General features: G+C 41.5%; 3 protein-coding genes across 9 annotated transcripts in view; 1 reads left to right on the forward strand and 2 right to left on the reverse strand.

The window, feature by feature from the left end:
* Positions 1-1,510, reverse strand: part of EPRS1 (glutamyl-prolyl-tRNA synthetase 1) — a 39,408-nt gene extending 37,898 nt beyond the window's left edge. For 6 of the 7 annotated variants that reach the window (XM_048057579.2, XM_048057577.2, XM_048057575.2 and 3 more), the window contains exon 1: positions 1,360-1,510. In XM_048057579.2, the coding sequence (XP_047913536.1) occupies positions 1,360-1,405 (46 nt within the window). In that variant the 5' untranslated portion in view covers positions 1,406-1,510. Of the gene's footprint in view, positions 1-948; positions 984-1,359 lie in introns of those variants that run through there. The other variant, XM_048057580.2, reaches the window with a different exon arrangement.
* Positions 1,511-4,268: 2,758 nt separating this feature from the next.
* BPNT1 (3'(2'), 5'-bisphosphate nucleotidase 1) lies at positions 4,269-17,363 on the reverse strand. Its single transcript, XM_013173997.3, has 9 exons — positions 17,168-17,363; positions 14,714-14,838; positions 10,602-10,706; positions 10,255-10,362; positions 9,667-9,715; positions 8,429-8,520; positions 7,810-8,007; positions 6,818-6,923; positions 4,269-5,458 (listed from the first exon to the last, which is right to left on the reverse strand). The coding sequence occupies exons 2-9, from the start codon at positions 14,828-14,830 to the stop codon at positions 5,310-5,312; spliced, it is 924 nt and encodes a 307-aa protein (XP_013029451.1). The 5' UTR covers positions 14,831-14,838; positions 17,168-17,363; the 3' UTR covers positions 4,269-5,309.
* A 66-nt stretch (positions 17,364-17,429) lies between these two features.
* Positions 17,430-21,201, forward strand: part of IARS2 (isoleucyl-tRNA synthetase 2, mitochondrial) — a 28,765-nt gene continuing 24,993 nt past the window's right edge. The window contains exons 1-7 of the mRNA XM_048057694.2: positions 17,430-17,690; positions 17,788-17,910; positions 19,198-19,354; positions 20,216-20,364; positions 20,455-20,504; positions 20,603-20,712; positions 20,798-20,888. Coding sequence (XP_047913651.2) covers positions 17,496-17,690; positions 17,788-17,910; positions 19,198-19,354; positions 20,216-20,364; positions 20,455-20,504; positions 20,603-20,712; positions 20,798-20,888 — 875 coding nt within the window. The 5' untranslated portion in view covers positions 17,430-17,495. The remainder of the gene's footprint in view (positions 17,691-17,787; positions 17,911-19,197; positions 19,355-20,215; positions 20,365-20,454; positions 20,505-20,602; positions 20,713-20,797; positions 20,889-21,201) is intronic.

Raw genomic sequence — 21,201 nt, forward strand, 5'->3', positions numbered from 1 at the left:
GCACGTCCTGACAGTAAGCTTTCCATAGGCACGTATTACTAAAAGGAAACTAGCCAAAGGGCTACGCTCTAGGTCTGGAAAGGCACCTAACCTGTTACAGTCTGCATAGCGCACCACCCGCTTCGTCTTCCCTGACAAGAACAGACAGACCACCCAAGGCAGATGATGTGGCAAGCTATTAATACACCACCCCAAACACAAGTCCCCAGAGCTAGGAATCCCCTAGCTCTCACCTCAGCTGCAAACCCTTCTGGCATTAAGCTGACGTTAACAGTAATCCATACGTGAAAGTCAGGATGACGACACTTATGCAACGTGCTTGCAAGACACGTTAAGTATTTTAATAACATGCAGGGCAGTGCTTTGAAAACGACAAGCGCCATGCACGCCCGGCTGTGTAATTAATACTAGCGACACTAATAGCTACTACACTTTTCCCAGCGCGCAGCCATGACGAATAATACCAAGTAGGATGAGTGTGCTCGTCTTCCTAACACAAACGCTTGCCAAAGTGTTTCATCGGTAAAATGCAATATTTCTGACATAATTATATAATCTTCACAAGTAGATCTCTAGTGACACTTACCAGCCATCAAGAAGAAATCCCCCAATTCCCCTAAATTAACGTTAACGTAGCTCGTGTTGTGTCACATCTCTATCAAGCCTGCAGAAGCAGGAATCTGGAGCAATGTTACCCAAAGTGTACGTGCTACCATACCTTAAGTCTGCAGTCGTGCAACTTGCATTCAAATCTGAAATGAATTGGGGAATAGCAGCAAAGAAGCAACCGATAAACTAAGGCGACGAACGGGCAGAAAACGTACTCTGAATGTAGCAAGATGGAGAAACGGCACGGAACAAGCATAAAAGGTATCAGTTTCCCGACAGCAGGGAAGGCAGCGAGGACGGTTCTTACGTTTTAAAGGCAAAAAAAAGAAAAGGACAGACCTGAGGAAGCGACATTTGCAGCGCCACTCTGCCAAGGGAGCCCGGTCTGGGGGCAGAGCGGGGCAGCAGCCTAGCACGAGTTACGCTGCGGGGCCGAGGCAGGCCCTGCGGAGAGCAGCGGGGCTGAGGCCGCCCCGACCCTCCCCCGGCTCTCCAGGGGGCTGCCCGCGGCCCTGGAGCCGCCCGGGGCCGCGGAGGGGAGGACGGCCGCTGCCCCCCCGGCCCGCCCCGCTGCCGAGGGCCGCATGATGCAAGGCGGCGGCCACGCGGCAGGAGGGGAGCGGGCGGGGAACGGGGTCCCGAGCGCCCCCGGGGGATGGAGAAGGGGCAAGGGGGGTCCGGGGGGACGGAGGAAGGGGATCGGAGGAAGGACGGGGGGTTCCCGGGTGCCGGGGCCCCGGCCGCGCTTACCGAGCGGGGCGCTGCCCGCCGCCACGGTGAGGCTGAGCGCCGCCATCCTCCGCGGCACCGGGGCGGGGCGGCGGCGGCGCCAGCTCGGCGGCGCGGGGACACGCGTCACGTCCTGGGGGCTGCCCCGGGATCGGCCGCCGGCGGCTGAGCAGGTGCCCGGTGGGCAGTGAGGGAGCCCTCACAGAGTCGTTAGGGTTGGAAAGACCTCCCAGATCGTGTGGTCCAACCGTCCCCCTGCCACCAGCATCACCCACTAAACCACGTCCCTAAGCACCACGTCCAACCTTCCTTGAACACCCCCAGGGACGGTGACTCCACCACCTCCCTGGGCAACCCGTCCCAATGCCTGACTGCTCTTTCTGAGAAGAAATGTCTCCTCATTTCCAACCCGAACCTCCACATAACAAAGGCACCACCTGATGGTTCGCCTCTTTTCTCATCCTGTTGTGCATTCCCTTCCTCACAAGCACCCCGACCTCGCAGTGGGTCTGACCGGCCTTGCAATGGATTACAGAAACACCGCGCTAGCAGCTTCTGGCAGGGACAGACCCAAGTTCACATTGGTGCAAGGACAATGCACAGTCATGGTGCTTTTCTTTTTTTTTTCCTGCTCTATTTTACAGCCGATACGCCAGCACCTACTTTGCTCTCAGAGAAATGGTGAAATGCTTAATCAGTGGGCCAGAGCTGTCCTGGGCGGCGGGGCAGCGGTATAGCCAGCGCATGACGGCACCCACTCCGCCAGCCGGTGTTCCTGGCCCCTGCTGTGGAGTTTCATCTCCTGTTTTCTTTGTGTCTGCCCCCATTAGTAGGCATTTTAGTTTTCATAAGCATGGGAAATGGCTCCATGCAGAAGTATGTTTATGTCTTGGGTAGGAGCTGGTGTATGCCATGTATGCTTTCCTTCCAGTCAAGCGACAGCAAACGAGCAGGGAGATCAGTTACAGCCGAATTAGAAAGGGGCTTATGCAGAGGAAATCCCCAAACATACATCAGATGTCAGATGAAAATAAGGATATAGAGACACAGATGAGTATTACTAAGCTCTGTACTTGTATTTTGGTGACAATTTCAAGGAAAGACACACGAAAGCAGGCTTTAAGTCATTCTACATTTTAAAGTGTTTTGCAAATTCAGATGCCAATTTTGATGTGAATCCTAAAGCATGCATATCCAGGGATCCTGGAGAGAATTATGTATAACTGAGTGAAAATTAGTCTCTACTTGCTAGGTAGCAAACCTTAATCGCGTTCAATACATGGCATGACTCAAGTTATGAGAAGCCAAAATATGATGAAGGCCCTAATTAAAGCAGGCTGAATCTACCTTGTGTGCTCTTGGTAGTCATACATTTGTGGAAGGAGAAGAAAGGTAAGCTCTAGATGAAAGGAGTAGAAGCATGTGTTATTCTTCCATACGCAGCTTTAATCCAGTGTAATGATAGCATTATGGACTGGCCGATGATGATAGGGTGAGGTAAGTGATATTCTTGCTAATTTATCTGTAAATGTTATAGGGATAAGCTGTCCTCACTAAGGACAGAGCTTCCCCCGTTCCTTTTCCATGTTTGCACATAGGGAGACTGTGAACCCTTCAGCAAGAGCTGCCTTGTTCATATCTTCTGGTGTTAAGATGATCCTGCTTGCTGGAAATACAGTTAGCTTTAAGCCAGCTAGTTTTAAGAACAATCAGGACAAGCCTGGAGTTACTTCACTGAAGTCATATTGGCATTGCCAATGAGAGGAAAAGATCAAATCCAAGGACTCTATTTGTAGTTAGAAAAGTCAGACTTGTTAGCTATGTTGTTTGATGAAAGTAGAAATAAAGTTGTATAACATGAACACTATCAAAAACTGCATTTGGAAATTTTCATCTGTATGGAAAACATAGCATTTGTATCTTCAAGTTCTGTGATAGCTTAAAGACTGAGCGGACCCAGAGTGTGGTTATTAGGACTTAATCTTGTGGGCAAGGAGGACATAGAAGGGGTGCAGTGCAATGTGCAGGCTACTTTGCTATTCGTAGTGTCAGCAGAGGTTAAAGAAAACAAATCATGCTGGAAGAACTTTGCTATTCAGGGTTTAAGTAAGCAGTCAAATTCAGACACCCACCCTAGCACCACAAGCCTGAGAACTCAGCAGATGCCGCTTTTCTGTGCACAGAGAACAGAGAAAAGAACAACTGTGTGTAGTCTGTTGAAACTGGCAGCCACTCAAGGCATGCCTCAGTATGCATCACATTTTTAGGGAAAGGGGGGCCCTAAGACTCCTTAATTTGAAGGTGAAGGACTTGCATCATAAAGTCTGGAGAAAACAGAATACAGAACTGCCCCACTTAGTCAAGATACTCCAGAGTCCTCATTCTTCTTAAAGAGACTTCATCTGTATTGGCTAAGGTCACCGATTTTAGCTGATGATACCTAACTTCCTTCTTCCTGTTCTCTTCTGCATTCAAGTAGGCTGGACACTTCAATCCTGCTTCTCTAGCCCTCACACCTATGGGGGAAGGCTGACTGGAACAGTCTTTCAGTTTTTAAAGGTCATTTTAGGTAGTCTTGGCCCCTGCTCTCCTCTCTTTTAACCTGTGCTCCATTGGAGGGGAACATCGTAGTGTCAAGTTCACTTGCTCTTAGAAAGGCACCTGGAACTTTTGCTCTCAATTTGGACATGAAAAAATTCAACTTCAGGCATTTCTTTTGTCCCCATATATGAGAAAGTAACCTAGGACCCCCAATTAAGATGCCCCTAACTCTCCAAGATTGAGGTGGCATAGACCCTTGCCAGCGGAATTTCATATCATCAGAGGGAAGCTGGGAATTCCTTCCCCGCACAACATTAACTCCAGCACACACTTTCTAGTTGCAAGTGTGCTAACAAGAAATGTAATAGAAGCAACAGTTACAAATTACCTAATGCTCTCAAACATACCAGTGTATTTATACCTCATACTTGTAATCGTGTGTCTATTCTGTATACAACTTAACTTGGTTGGTACATACCTTGAACTGATTGAAAGATACAGTCTTTCATAAAGTGAGAGTGGGCATGAAACGCACAAGAGAATCTTAAAATATTCAGTAAGCAAAATAACACGTACAATCATAAAACAGCCAGATGAAAAGGTTACTATTGAGTGGTTGAGTTCAATGAATGCAAAAATACCTTTTAAACAGCTTAACTGTTTTGAAACAATGAAGCATATAGAACCCCTCTAGAACTAACTTAAAACTACCCTAGTTTGGCTAGATAGAAAGGACCACAGCATCATTGTAAAGGATTACATGAATTACTGCTACATAACTATGACACAAGTCCTGCAGGAAATAAATTACCTCAGGAGTTGTCTGTATTGAAAACAGATCCTGGTCAACAACTTTAAGGGAAGCCAAACAAAAAAGAAACCAGCTTCATTCCATCCTGAAATACACACGCCCCTGCCTATAAAGAACACATTTCACTTCTAAGAATCAAAACAATCAACTTTATAATAAATGGGTTAATCCATCCAGACAAATTCTTACTCCATTTGCATTTAACACAGTAAACTCTTGTTGAGTACATACAACAAAAAACGTTCAACAAAATTTGGTAAATGACTTCACATGATTTTGTGCCCTGAATTTGAAGGTGATTTTTGGATTGCACTGTCACAATTAGCAGTAGTTAACCAGAGTCATATCACATGAAGAATGAACACTCTACTTCCAAAGAGCAGGGAAAACAACTATTGAAGAAATGTCATTATTGTGTTATCTGCTAAACACAGCAAAACAATCTGATCCAACATTTTACGTAGACAGTCTGCAGGTAATTTTGAAATTATTGAACTGTTTAATGTAAGAATTAGGTTCGGATTTTGTAAAACAATTTCAAGCTCAGTTATCTTCTTCTTTCTTTTCCTCCAATCTTACTGTCTTGGCTTTCCAGGCTCATTGAAGATGCTTTACTGCTTTAAGGCACAAGAGATTGTTTAACGGTGTTAGGAATACGACTGGCATAATAGTCATAATTTCTCAAGGTGGCAAGGACCCCAGCTGAATTCATATGTTTCACTTCCTTGTTATACTGAAATGAGTTTCCATGGATATCAGTTATCTTGCCTGAAAACAAAACAAAACAAAAACATTTCATTCCAGCAAACAGCAGTTGGAGAGGGATAATCTAATTTGTTTTTTTAGTTATATCACTATACTAAAACAAATCAAGAAGAAAACAAAAGCCAGTCATTCTTTGAGGTACAAATCCCTGTCTTTAGATGTGAAATATGATCTTTTTGCCCAGTTTGAGCACAACAGTTTTTTATTCACTGAAACCAAATAACTAATGGGTTGTGTTTTCTTTCAGCAATACTTCAATTCCTCACGTTTCAGGAAAAAGAAAACAGCAGCTCTCTCCTATGGATAAAGTAAAATGCTTCATGAGTATTTAATACACTGGCAGTTGCCAAGAAGGAAAGTAAAATTCTCAGTTCAGGTAAAAGCCAGGGTATGTCTATACCACAAATTACAACATAAAATAGAAATACCCCAGCTGGTTTTAAATGAGTTTGGAGAAATCACTTAGCAAGAGCAACACAGATTTTAACGCAAGCTAATTTAACCACAAGATACCTGCATAACAAGGAGGCTAAATACAGCACTGTGCTGCCCCAGATTGGTTGTTTTTTTTGTGCCTGAGCTAACCTGTTTAAAGCTATCCCAGTTATCAACACTACACTGTAGACTACAGAGGAGATAAATAAATCATGTTGTTGTGAAGCCCATAATTTTGCTAGACAGAATTCAGGAGATTAAAAAAAAATATTAGCATATACTGGTTATCAATGCAAACAACAGAAAAAGTATAATCTTATATTCAAATTCTTGTTAGTCAGACTTTTCATAACTTCTCCCTTCCTCCCTATAAAGGTGAAATGACTTTTGTTGACTGGAGACCACTAACTTTACTGAATTACATGAATGACTCAATTTTGGAGTTTGTATATCCAAGGAACAACTGCACGATTTAGTCTATTTTTGCTGTTATAAAGAATGCAATATCCACATGTTATACAACAACATGTTACTAATAATGAACTTTTGTGTCTAGTTAGTAGGACAACGTGATTTTACTTTATAGTAGTAGCCAAAAGAAAAAAAATGTTTTGAAAATACAAAAAACAGTATGCTCAAAATTTTGGATTTTTTTTTTTTCATTATTTGACTATATTAGTCCAGGGCAAAACAGATCATATAATGCTTTCCTGAGTGTAATTTGCTGCCCCTTTGCAGTTACTGTTGATTTCAAAGGGCTCAGCCCCTAGAGAACCATGACCACACACACATACATACATACATAATGTAATTTTTCTTTCCAAAGACATGTTTTGAAATTCCTTTCTTTCTATGAAAAGTATAAATGACTTTAAACTGATGTAGTTTCACTTATCTCAGAGAGGATTTTGAATACTATTAACTTACCTCCGACAGCATGTAAAATAGCCTCAGGTGCACATGTATCCCACTTCTTGCATCCAGGACTGGCATATACATAAGCAGATGCCTTGCCTTCTATAAGCTGAATGATCTAATACGAAAACAGAGTGCTAATCATTGCAAAGAATCTAGGCATTTAGAAACAGTGAAAAAATAACACCAGGAAACTGGGATTAGATCAGTTTATTCCATAAGTTTACTCTTAGAAAATAAGTACCAGTTATTTCCTTTCACGTATTATGGAATATATATATATATATATTAAGATTTAGAAAGATATACTGTATTACCATCCCAAATGATCTATTTTGATTGTTATATAAACAGTCTAAAGGGTGAAAAATCTGCTTTTAGTTCCAGAAACAAGATTCCTCATCTTGTGCAAGTATTACAAAAGTAAAGTGGAAACTCTCTCTGAGTTATCTTAGAGACATTTGGGCCTATGCACGTGTTTGAAAAAAGACATTCAAGGGTCTTTTTGACAGCCATGACAAAAGTAAGCTTTCAAAACTATGGTACAAGAGTATTCCCTGTTTGTGAAGAAGGTTTGCAAAGGACACCATGTACTGTTCCTACATTTATCCTTAGACATGTGTTTCTCACAGGGCTTTTTCTCCAACTATCTAATGTGAACAGCTGGAAAAGTCTAGTTAGGATTAGTTATGATTACATTGAATTCCCATTAGTCATTCTGGTCTTTTCTTATCTTTTTATTTTCTCTTCTAGAAACAGAATACTAGGGAAAGACAGACTTCAGCTACGCCCAGCATAGCCACTGTTACAAATATATCTGTATGAAATTTTGACTCCTTACCCCCATGGCAGACTGAGTGCTAGGAAGACAAGCCATGCTAGGGAAGGAGGAGGAAGTCTCCTGTACATTCATGCAGGTAAACAACAGTTTTCTTTCAAAATACTTCTTCTTCTTCCAAAGGTACCACCTCCCAATCAAACCAAAAGATTTGGAGTTTTCATACCTTATTTCCTGCTCCTCCAACTCTGATGACGCTGTCTGGGTTCATAGCACTGATGCAGTCATTTACCAGGGCACTGCTGTGAGAACGGGTGGTAACAATGATGTGTTTGCCGGCAGGTGCTTCTGTGAGCTGAAATCCAAAGGCACCTAGGCCCAGAACTCCCCAAATCGTCCTGCCCAATGCAGCATTAGCTCCTGCCTATGGAAAAGGTACACAGGTCCAGATGATGGTTAACCACAACAGTCAGTATTTAAAGGACAAATAGAAAAGCGTAGCTAGAGACATCTTTCCATCTTAGGGAGTATAATATTAATACTGTGATATTCATTTAAATGGTGGCACTTAAAAGGAAACACTCTAGAGCCCAGAGCGAAAAATCAGGACACCTCAGTCTCTTTCCCTCTATGGCAATGATGTCATACAACCTTCAGAAGTTCATTTACCGTTCCTCATCTGTAAAATTACGGTGAGACATTATATTCTGCCTCCCTCGACTGAGAAACTAATACGTGCATATTTCTCGACTTAATTCTAGTTTCAAGTGTGCTAACTAGAAACGTAATAGAAGTGACAGTTACAAATCACCTAATGCTCTCAAATATATCAATGCATTTAATACCTCATAGTTGTAATATGGCTGGTTAATAACTCCTGCTATTGCTTTGCCTCCGTAAGCAATTCCAATGAGAACTGTTACATGGTCAAGGAGACCTGTAGATAAATAATATGAATATAGTTATAATTGAAAAAGAGAAAGTATTAAAAAAAAAAAAGTAAACCTTCAATAAAAGTCCATGAATTGATATGCAAAGTGGTATCTTAAAAATACAAACACTAATCAGGATTTTCCGGTGTAAAATGTTGTTTGATTTAGTCAGTTTGCCTCAAGGTCTGCAAAAAAACTCTCCAGAAAGAATTTCTCTATTGTGAGCTATGTTATAATTAATACATAATGAGAAAAGTTTCAAGGTACAACTACACAGCAGCATATAGAATCATAGAATCACAGAATGGCCTGGGTTGGAAGGGACCTTAAAGATCATCTAGTTCCAACCCACCCTGCCATGACCTCCCACCAGACCAGGTTGCCCAAAGCCCCATCCAGCCTGGCCTTGAACACTACCAGGGATGGGGCATCCACAGCTTCTCCGGTCTACCTCTTCCTGTGCCTCACCACCCTCTGAATAAAGTATTTCTTCCTTATACCTAATCTAAATCTGCCCTCTTTTAGTTTAAAGCCATTCCCCTTTGTCTTATCACTCCACTCCCTGACAAAGAGTCCCTCTTTTAGGTACTGGAAATTTGCTATAAGGATATGATGACACTCTTCTAAAACTGGGAGTCTAAATTCTTTAATGGTTTTCAAAACCAGCAACTGGATGACAGTTTTACATCTTTCTTCCTGAAAATGGGGAAAAAAAACTCACTAAAAGATTTTACGTTAACCAACTAAAAGATGCAGCAGGAATCTAGGTCATTTGAATAGTTTGAAGAGGAGGATGTAAATATAATTGAGCATATTCCTGTGTGTCCAGGAGATTCAATCCTCCAGTTCAAAGTATGTAAGAAATTGTAAGCTTATTTAACTAAAGAATTTTTAAGACAACCTGCCAGCACGTAAAGGCAGCCTTTTGCTCCTTGAAATAATAAAAACTGGTGGGAACTTGGTAGCCCATCAGGAATATTCAATACTGGTTGGAACTGAATGTAACGATTAAAAAAATCCATAGTACTTACAGAGTACAGAAACAAAATCAGCCTTATGAAACAATATTGTATGCAGCTTCTATCATAAATGTACATGCTACTTTATTGCATTGCTGTGAGTTTTTGAATCTGCAGAACTGAGAAACCAACCTTCAGTGTACTCTTTGGTTCCATCCAAAGGATCAACCCATATTACAAGCTGTTAAAAAAATAAAAATTAAGGAACAGCATAAACAAATACAAATCATGTAATAAACACACAAAGTATGTATTTTACTTTTAGTGCGTTTTATTTCCTTACAAAGGACAGTAAATAAATACATTCAAATTTTTAGCATTATGATATAGGACCGAAGCCTACATTATTAGTATTTTACAAAAAAAAAAAAAAGTCTTGAAAACTGATTGGAACTTGTCAGCAAATATCTTAACAGAGGTATCAATGTTTAAATTGAACATGGAAATGAGATTACTTTCTCATGTCCAAAGTCAATTTGGTTCAAATAAATCTGAATCACAAGTTGTAAGAAGCAGATTTCCATTTCCCTTTGTTGTACAAAGGGATATCCAGCATTTCCAGCTCCAGAGGTGTGATTCTCAAGACTATATTTCAGGTTTCAGACCAAATAGAAAAATTGGCAACATTAAAATAATCTTTCTTCTTAATACATTCTTACTTAAAATCAGTAACCAGTAAATAGAATAGTGTAAAATATGAAAGCCAACGTATAACATTACCTCTTCCTCTTTAATTCCTGTGTACTGAGCAGGACAAGTTTTCTTCAGTATTTCTTCACAGTGTCCATCTTCAATTAATTCCTCATCCACCTCATCAGGGGGTAGTTCCTAAAAAAAGGTTTCTCAAAATCATTAGAAAAAGGTGCTGGACTCGCCTCAATTTGCCTTAGAACTATGGATTGGCTTGCAACTTACTTGACAAAGCTAATGCAATGGAAAGATAAAATGGGATGGATATCTTTTTTTTTTTTTTTTCCAAAGAGATATTTCCTTAAACTTGCCAAAGTAAATTCCACTGCAAGTTACCACATTCTGAATTGTTAGTATGAAATAAATCAGGTACTTACTTCTTCTCCTATGATCGTCACCTTGGGAAACTTCCGTGCCAGTGAAGCACAAATGCTCTTTTGTACCAGTCGGTCAGCCTTGGTCTGCAAGTCATTGGCTCCACTCTGTCAAAGGATGGATAGAAACTCAGGTACTTCAAAACAGAAGTAGTCTAACGACTCATATTGCACCCTGAATATCTACCTTGTAAAGAAAAAGAAGTTAAATTTGACAAATCATTAACCTAATAAACAGTCCTGAGAGAGGCAGGCTAAAGACTGGAAGAAGCAGAGTTTTTCTCCCTGTATACCTCAGAGCTAAGACACACTGGTACGATATTGGAACCATACATGCCATAAATGCTGCATTCTTATTCATGGATGCAATCATACTGAACGTGTATTTGTGCAAATATTACACTACATAAGGAATAAATTAATACAAGTATAAACCCAGACACAAGAAGAACGAAAGGCAGAAATTAAGGTGTTAATAGGTAAAAATAAGTATTTTAAGGCACACTGGAATGATGGAGCAAATTAGGAAGGAGAAGAGAGACAGAGGTGTTAGTAAAAGGTGATTTAAAGGTCCAATTAATCTAACTTGTAGTTCTTCAAAACAGTCATCAATAGTAAAAGAATAGCTGGGCAAAATATCTTCCTAGTCAAAAAAAATGTAGAAGGGCTACAAAGAGACGCAATACAAATGGAGATCTTTGAGTCGACTGGGAGAAAGAAAACTCTGAACATCAAGAGAGGGATTGGAGGAGCTAGCTAAAAATTCAGCTGTCCTTGGACCACTTTTTCCTCATTGTGATAAATGGATGGGAGGTCACTGTTGTGAGGGAAAAGGCGGAACATTGTCTTCCTAGCTTTTCTAAGGCTTTCAGTAAAGCCAGATGGAATTGGTCTTGAGGCCTGCTACCTGCAGAAAGAGAATGAATGATGAGAATTTTATGTTCTTTTGCATCTCTCTTCTCTCCCGACCGTAACACATAGGCACATACAGGTTCTCTCTCTCACTTAACTCTCTTCCTTCCCCAGACACCTTTGATAAAAAGCTAGCAGGAATTCTTTGAGATTGCTAGCTCCTCAGACAAGAACCTTTCCTGTTGGTCATTGTTTTCAACCTAATTTTGTGTGTTTGTAGTATTCATAAAAATAAGGTAGGTACAATCAGTGGTCTTATTTAGAAGCTCTATCACCTGTTACTTCTGCCAGTTTTTGTTACACTGTTCTTACAATTATTTACTTGATCAGAGTTCAAAATTGCTTGTTTGTTGGTTTTATTGTATTAGAAAATGATTAAGCAATGCATCTCTGATTTACTGGGAAATAATACTAAACGCCCCGCATTAAAAACAAACAAACAAAAAACCTAAGCTGATGAAACCAATCAGTTATTTTTAGGTAAAATTACCTTAACATATGTGGACTCTCAATAAATTAAAAAAAAGGAAAAAAAAAAAAAAGTAAGCTTAATGAAATCTGTATATGCATTTAAAGTTAACCAGTTAATCTAACTATAGAGAATGGTTCCTTTGAATCTCTGAACAGAAGTATTTTAAGGCTTACTAATGCAACTGCACTACAAGAATTTCCAAGAACCTAAAAGCAGGTTATGTGAGAAAGCATACTCTATTTGTGTTTCTGAGAACACTGCTATGCATCTAAGTTGTTTTGAAAATAGATCATTACCCTCCAGGTTTTCTAAATTCTCTCTCCCCATACACCTGATTTTAAATGCTCAGAAAAAAATGGAAAAAAAGAAAAAAAAATGCAAATGTTTTCTCACTGGTGAATATAACTGATCAAATGGTAAAAAAAAAAATAAAAAGAAACCTTTCTTTTTGCATCTACTGTCTGAACTGACAATAGAAGTCATAAAGGGTCGGGCTTCTCTCTACAACTGGCTGGAAGTGCTTACTTCCAGAAAAACATAAATATCAGCAACAGCTTCAACGTAAAGACCAAAAATAACCATGAAAAGACCAGGGCAGGTTCCTGGAATGCGCTGATGATAACTTCCTTCTCCAAGCGGAGCCAAAAAGGAGAGGTGCTATGCTGGACCTTGTCCTCACTAATAAGGAGGGGCTGGTGGGGAATGTGAAGCTCAAGGGCAGACTTGTCTGCAGCAACCATGAAATGGTGGAGTTCAAGATCTTTAGGGCAGTGAGGAGGGTGCACAGCAAGCTCGTAACCTGGACTCCAGGAGAGCAGTCCTTGGCCTCTTCAAGGATCTGCTTGGTAGAGTACTGTGGGACAAAGCCCTGGAGGGAAGAGGGGACCAAAAATGCTGGTTAACATTCACGGATCACCTCTTTCAAGCTCAGGAGCAATGCATCCCAACAAAGAGGAAGTCAGGCAAAAATGCCAGGAGGCCTGCACGGAAGAACAAGGAGATCTAGGCCAAACTGAAATACAAAAAGGAAGCCTACAGAGCGTGGAAGCAAGGACAAGTAGCCTGGGAGGAGTACAGAGAAATTGTCCAAGCAACCAGGAATTGGGTTAGGAAAGCTAAAGCACTGACAGAACTAAATCTGGTCAGGGACATCAAAGGCAACAAGAGCTCCTGTCGGAATGTCAGTGGTGAAAGAAAAACTGGGAAAAATGTGTGCCCTCTCCAGAAGGAAATGGGAGACCTGGTTACCCAGCATATGAAGAAGGCTGAGGTACTGAATGACGTTTTTGCCTCAGTCTTCACAGGAAAGTGCTCAAGCCACACCACCCAAGTCACAGAAGGAAAAGGTAAGGACTGGGAGAATGAGGAACTGCCCAGTATAGACAAGGATCAGGTTTGAGATCAACTAACAAACCTGAAGGCGCGCAAGTCCTTGGGACCTGATGAGATGCAGGTCCTGAGGGAACTGGTGGATGTAGTTACTAAGCCGCTGTCCATCCCATCTGAGTAGTCGTGGCAGTCTGATGAAGTTCCCACTGACATAACCCCCATTTTTACAAAGGGAAAATAGGAAGACCCTGGGTCATCTTTGTTGGGTACATGGACAGTGGGATCGAGCGCACCCTCAGCAAGCTTGCTGATGACACCAAGCTGAGTGGTACAGTCGGCATGCTTGAGGGAAGCATCCAGAGAGACCCTGACAGGCTGAAGAGATGCGCCTGTGTGAACCTCATGAAGATCGACAAGGCCAAGTGAAAGGTCCTGCATCTGGGCTGGGGCAATCCCAAACATAAATACAAGCTAAAACTAAAGGAGGATAGGTTTAGATTAGGTATAAGGAAGAAAATCTTTACTCAGAGGGTGGTGAGGCACTGAACAGGTTGCCCAGAGGAGCTATCGATGCCCCGTTCCTGGTAGTGTTCAAGGTCAGGTTGGGTGGGGCTTTGGGCAACCAACCTGATCTGCTGGCAGGCATCCCTGCCCATGGCAGAGGGGTTGGAACTAGATGATCTTTAAGGTCCCTTCCAACCCAAACCATTCTATGAGTCCATAAAATAATATAAATACTTAATGCAGACCACAACATTGTAACAAACTCATAAAGCTAGAATTAACCTTAAAAATTAATTCCACAACTTCCAGTACTGCAGTCAGAACCCAGATCCTGGTTCATCAGTGCAGCATACTAACTTACAGCAAATTAAGAACTTCATGCAGATTATTGTAATTTCATGTCTATTTTCTATTTACAATTAATTTTGAAGCTCCAAACTAACTTTGAAAAGCATGATTTACAATGCAAATCTAAGTTTTTTTTTTTTTTTTAAGAAAAAAATTGGTTTGTCCTAACCCAGAATTCACAAGGACCAGTAATGTATGCTGTACTACAGATGTTAAAACACACGTATGGAAATTAATGGGAAAGATGCTTTAGTATGAACTCTGATTTGAAATTTGGATTTGCTATCCAAAGCTTGCGTTTTGTGGGGGAAGTCAGGAAAAAATAATGTGTTCCTTTTAAGCATCATAACATCCTTTGGAAATACCAGTCAAAATACACTTCTACTCCAATGCTCTTTTAATCCTTTAACAGGGATTTTTGTACCAAAGAGGTGAGGTCGAGCAACTTGAATTGATTGTATTGCCCTTGCCCAGTTCTGATCTTCAGAAATACTAGTTTGACCTGTATCTTGATAAAAGAAGTGGAACTGGAACAAAGTAAAAGAAATACCTTCTCCACTATCCCCAGGTCTCCTGCAGCCATTACATTTCTAACAATTGTTGCAGCTTTTTCCGCAGCGGAATATGCAGAGGCAACCACACGCATAAGCAGAGTTGGAGCCGCCATACTGAACGCTGAAAAGAAACAAAAACAAATTTGCATATTTCTTTTAAGATAAGGGAAGACAAGAAGGAAAATATTTTATATAACATTCCAAACAGATACAGTTTATTTTAGCTGAGTAGGAAGGGGGAAGTGAATTACAGTGAGCAGTAATAGTGAGCTGTGACTTTTAAGTACAATTAACATGAAGGTGAGGATATGAAGCTATTTTAGACACAATTTTCTAATATCCACGTCCTGACACTGAACTTAAGTTTTCCTCACTAAATTAAAAAATTGGCATTAAACAGACAAACAAACAACAACACTACAGCATCAGAAACTCGTTATCATAAAAGCCGAGGAAAAGTGCAGTCTACACACAGTACTCATGTACTAAGTTCATTTTTTCAGTTCTGAGCCTGCAGAGTTGGTCTGTGCCCAGAATCAAATATAAGACTTCCAGGCAGGATGACAAGAGCAACTTGACTTTTCATTTGGTTTTAAACAAATGGGATTTTGTAGATGGCCTGATTGTGGACACAAAATAGGTTAATAATGTGCTGATACTGCAGATGCTGCACTTGCATGTCAAAGGCTGTTCATCTAAATTTTAGATGTATTCCCTTCTGCATTTCTTTAACTTCTCTTGATTTCTCGAGGAAATCTATTACACCTCCATTCCTGCCCTCAAAAACTGTATGTTCTTCTGTATATCATTCTTCCCTATTGCACCGTCTTTGTTCTCCAGAACATTTCAATGCAATTCACTATGCCTTCAATTCCGAATTAAAGAATAACTATCCCTGTAGCTAAAGGCCAGTAATCACCCTTTCCTCCCAGGTTTTTGGTACCTGGAATTATTACCAGGAATAAAAAGTATTGACAATCATTCTGTAACCTTTAAAATGTAGAGATAATTGCTTCGTATGTTTTCCTTACAATTTTTCTACTTGTGTAGACTGCACGTTTTTTTGGAAGAGCTCGCATATATGATTTACTTCCAAGGAAAACACATGAGCACAGAGCTAGAAAAAATACAGGGGAAGTGATTAACCACTGAACAGAATACGATAAGTATTAGGCTCCTCTTACAGTCACAGACTATTTGCAGCACTTTCAGCAAGCATTGCTTAAGTGGCAATAAGTCGTTATACAACACCGCTCCTTTCTTGCTTGAGATATCTACTAAGTATAATATAATGAGCTGATAAGTCCAGCTACTGTATATGATATTGATGTGACCCCAAGTTCACCTCTATTGAAAGCAAAGGCAAATGGCAAACGTTAAAGGTATCAAAATCCCAAATGTAGCTAGTTTAAGAGCCTTTTCAGCATTTTAGAAACACTGAAAAGGTATCTCTGAAAGTCAGATGATCTCTGAAGCTAAAAGAGTAGGCCAACTGTATAGGTATATTCACAAAGCAGAGTTGCTAATGTTAATTATTATTATTTACTGCTCATGGATGGGAGCAAAGTGCTCTGGAGTCATGCAGAATAGCCAAGGTCCATACCCAAAGCATACACTGTCTATCTTGGACAGGCAGTAATGGTTACAGAGGAAATTTTGGAAATGCTATCTGTGGCAAAAAGCTGCTCTCAAACAACTGAAAAATTGTAGAGCAAGTATGTGTCACAACGTGTGGAAAGAAATACACTATTTTAACATACCCCCACATGAAATAAGGCAGAAAGAAGTAAAATCAAATGTCATTCTGAAAACATCCGGATCATGAGCACTTTTCAGAGCAGAAAAATTAGGACAATTAGATGGGGAAGCTTGGGCTAAAGAACTGAGCTTAGGAGAAGATAATTCAGGTTTTAACCTCAGCTCCCCATCCTTTGTGTGGCCTTTCATCGCACATTCACTTCTGCTTCATAAAGCAAGGTTAACACTTAGTATTTTACTGCTTTGCGCATCAAATGTTTGCATAAAGATTCAAAAGCCTCAGAAAACAAGAAAAGCTGCCTTATGTGCTAGAAGCTTGACCCAGTGTGTTTCTTGGACACATTTTTCTCGGATTTTCTTACGGGAGACAAATCTTTTTTTTTTCTGTGGAGAAGCTCTACGATATCTTTAGGCAAACTTTAAAATATGCCTATGGAAACCAAGATTTACTGAAGAGAAACCGAAACGGCAGGCTCCGCACCCCTCTCCCCGGCTGGAGTAAGTAACGAGGCGCAGGGAACGCCGTTAGAGCAGAAGGCGCCCCGTATTTCTACAGGGCTGCCCTCCCGTGCGGCACAGCGCCCCGTGTGCCGGGCCTTGCCGCGTTCCTTGCGATGAGCGCAGTTTCTGGTGCATATTACGACAAATTCAATGATCCCACCGCCCCCCCGCGACCCCCGGCCCTCACTCACCCGCTCCGGCCCCGTCCCGCTGCCTCCCGGCCGCGCTCCCCTCTCCTCACCGGTCCCGGGCCCGCCCCTTCCCACCGCCGGCCCGGCCCCGCTCCGCGGCGCGCCCTTGCCGGCCCGGCCCCTGCCTGTCGCGACACACGACAGCGGCCTCGCGCCAGGGTGACGCGACCCGAGGGGCCGTCCCCTCGCATCCCCCACCCCCTCGCTCCCCCGCGGCGCGGCGGGGAAAAACGCGTTGCGGCACGGCGTGTCCCTCGGCGCGGCCCGTCGGCGCCCGCCGCTCGCCGTAGCGCAAGGCGGAAGCGCGGCGGAGCGCGGAGCCGCGGGGATGCTGCGGGCCTGGCGGGCCCCGCTGGCGGCGAGGGCCGGGGCCCGGCTCCGGGCCGGGGCCGCCTCGGAGGCCGGCGGCCGGCAGCCCCCGGCCGAGGGCGGGTACCGGGACAGCGTGCTGCTGCCCCGCAGCCGCTTCGCCGCCCAGCTGCCCGGCCGGCTGCAGCCCGACACCGAGCTGGAGACGCAGCAGGTGGGGCGGGGGGCGCGGCGCCCTGCCGGGGCGGCTTTGCGGTGCGGAGAGCCGTGACGCGCGGCGCCGGCGTTTGTTTCTCTTCTTCTCTCCGCAGAAGAGCGGCTTCTCCGGGCTGTACTCGTGGCAGAGGCAACGGAAAGCGAAGCAGGAGTTCTGCCTCCATGACGGACCCCCGTATGCCAACGGAGACCCCCACGTTGGCCACGCCTTAAATAAAGTAAATGCTCAGCCCTGCCTCCTGTAGCGGGCCGTGCGCTCTCCTTTGCCGTTTGTGTTAATAACACTTCCAGGCATTGGGGCCGGTTTTGGCATACAGGGCTTGTAACTTTCATTTCACAGATAAAAGAGAGTAATGTGGTGACACACAAACTATACGATACCAGGTTGATATAGATACCATACCCTGACGTAACTGATGTATGCCAAGGTATCACACCTATATGCTAAGCGTTCATTTATCATGCTGAATAGTAAATGAGTAAGCATTTTTAGAGAAAGTGTAGCCTTGAACTCGTTCCCAAACCATTTTAGATGCACAGTTTGGGTTTAATGAACTTATCACACATACACATGTGGGTGAGTGTATACTTGTATACATGTATGTGTAAAAATGTTACTGTAATGCATGGTTGACCTGTGCTTTATTCTTTTTTTTTTTTTTTTGGGTAGTTTACAGTTTCTTTATATTGCATTTAGTATTTTAGTCTTTAGGCTAGACATCAGGAAGAGGTTCTTCACCGAGAGGGTGGTTGCACACTGGAACAGGCTCCCCAGGGAAGTAGTCACTGCACCAAGCCTGTCTGAATTTAAGAAGAGATTGGACTGTGCACTTAGCCACATGGTCTAAACTTTTGGGCAGACCTGTGCGGTGCCAAGAGTTGGACTCGATGATCCTTGTTGGTCCCTTCCAACTCGGGATATTCTATGATTCTATGATTTTGTTTTATCTGGGTATCTTCAGTAGAACCACAATGATTGAATGTTGGTGGCTTTTAAAATATGCATTTCAGGTTCAAAATAGTACTGCTAAATATGCACGGGTATGTTTAGATTCGATCTTGAGAATGGTAGTGTTGCATATACTACAGAGTGGAAAAGAATAAAATGTGACCCACAGCTTCTTAAGGTGTTAGTGCAAAAGGCTGGACTTCTGAAAACCCTAGGTCTTGCGAGGTGATCATTTATATCAAGAAGAAATAATGTGTACTAGGCAAACTAAGTCTAGCTAAATGCTGCTCAAAAATGAGGGCAAGTAGGATTTGCTCACTTAAAGTCCTGCAAGTTTATAAACTTCATCTTTCAATTATGCTGAATGTGAATTCCTTTGCTGGGAGGTCCTTTGAGGTTCTTCCAAAATGTAAAATGATGGGCAAAAAAAATCAGAAATATGTTAACTGTAAATTAATTACGTTGCCTTTTGTATTTAATTCCAGCATCTTAAGTAATAATGTCGCTCTTCCACATGGGGGAGCTAAAGTGCTAACTGACCCTTCTCTCTCTTCAGATTTTGAAGGACATCACTAATCGTTTCTACATGATGAGAGGTTATAAAGTACATTATGTTCCAGGATGGGATTGTCATGGATTGCCAATTGAGTTGAAGGCATTGTCAGAAGTCAAAGGAGCTGAAAATCTTTCACCAATGGAAATTAGGCAAAAAGGTAAACTACTGTTTGCAATATCCTTATTGGAAAAAGTTGGCTTAGATATTTCTACATCCTACTCACCATATTTTGAATTTTATTCTTTATATATAGCTTTTATACTTTATTGTGTGCTTTTTTCTATGAGGTATTGGTGGCATTTTTGAGGATCGCTGTATGTATTTGCCAAGCAGACTCAGTACTGGCTTCGTCAGGACAGTTTAGCTCAATATCATACTTCAGAATGTATCTATTGACTCTGCTTTTAATAATACTACAGAACTATAAGGGTGATCATTTCAGAGAAAGTTGGTCTGCATTATATGGAAACTTTCAAAAAAATTCAAGTGCATTATGTATTGGAAGACATCAACAATCTGCTGCAAAACTATTTGCAATGAGCAATTGAAACTGCTTTAGCATGAAATTGCAGCAATGTAATGGGCTAACAATTTCATGTGCATATTGCATTGAAAAGTTTAGATCAGCATCAACAGAGGTGGTTTTTTTCATTCTTATTTTCTGTTATTTCATAGTGCATCTTGAGAAATTGTCTTCATGGTTAAATACATTTAGTTTTTTCCTCTCCCTTATAAAGGCAGCTTATCTTCTAGAGACGTATGTGCTGTACGTCCTCATATTAGTCAAAAAATGCCTCCTCTAGGTCTTTTTACCCTTTATGGTACTTTATGTAACTAATTCTCTGAAATACATTATTTTTTGAGCCTTAATAATTATTTAATACATATCAGTAATTAGTGCATAGTTTCAATATGCTCAGCTCAGGCTCTTCTCAAAAATGCCAATAGCATATTTTAAATGATATCGTATTGACCTTACTAGACTAAACCGTATACTTAATGGAACTAATTCTTTCAGCCAGAAAATTTGCAGAAAGAGCAATTGAGAAACAGAAATCTGCCTTCATTCGTTGGGGTATAATGGCAGACTGGGAGAACTGCTACCGTACATTTGATCCAAAGTATGAAGCGAACCAGCTGAGAGTCTTCCACAAGATGTATGATAAGGTATGCTGAATTTCTGCTGAAGTATGTTTTGAATTGTGTTACGAGTTTTGATTCTCTTAACTTTCTTTTTTCCCTCCCTTTCCTCTTTAGGGTTTCATTTATCAGGACTATAAACCTGTGTTTTGGTCTCCTTCAGCAAAGTAAGAATCAACTTACTATTTTGTCTTTTAACTTTTAACAAGGATATCAACAGCTTTTCATGTTCAAGTGTGTTAATGTATGTTTGATACCTACCCAGAACAGCCTTGGCTGAAGCAGAGCTGGAATACAATGAGCAGCATGTCAGTCGTTCTGCTTATATAAAATTTCCCCTGTTGAAGACGCCGCCTAAGCTGACCTCTGTGATAGGTATGATTCTTGGATAGATTTTAAGTCTTAGTGCTTTTATTTTTACGATAATTGTAAGTAAAGCACTTTTTATTTACATCTGTAGATGGATCATCCCCTGCTAGTGTGCTAGTCTGGACCACACAACCGTGGACTGTGCCGGCGAATCAAGCAGTTTGTTACATGCCAGATTCAGCGTACGTCTTTAACTTACTTCACTGATCTGCGTCGTTCCTTATCGATACTTGACAGTAAAATAAAATTAAAACATTTTGGACAAACATTAAGTTTTATTTAATGCATCTTACTTCTTTTTTTAAGTGATGCAATTATAAGCTTTGTTCTGTATCTCTATTAATATACTAATTTCTTCTTTCATTATTAGTTATTTCTTCTTTCTCATGTTGTTCTGTCTTGAAGTTATTTTGACATTGAGTGAATTGAATATGTAGATCTTAAAACCCATTATGCTGTGTTTTTAGAGATAAAGTGTTTAAACAATTTTAAGCT

This window comes from Anser cygnoides, chromosome 3, assembly GCF_040182565.1.
Source record: "Anser cygnoides isolate HZ-2024a breed goose chromosome 3, Taihu_goose_T2T_genome, whole genome shotgun sequence".
Lineage (NCBI taxonomy): Eukaryota > Metazoa > Chordata > Aves > Anseriformes > Anatidae > Anser > Anser cygnoides.

Excerpts from the sequence above, each read along its gene's own strand:
- BPNT1 (XM_013173997.3), bottom strand. The coding sequence starts at position 14,830 with ATGGCGGCTCCAACTCTGCTTATGCGTGTGGTTGCCTCTGCATATTCC. Across the intron at positions 10,363-10,601 it reads TGACGATCATAGGAGAAGAA|GAACTACCCCCTGATGAGGT; the intron begins GTAAGTACCTGA and ends ACCTTTTTTTAG. Across the intron at positions 5,459-6,817 it reads TATTTTACATGCTGTCGGAG|GCAAGATAACTGATATCCAT; the intron begins GTAAGTTAATAG and ends TTTTGTTTTCAG.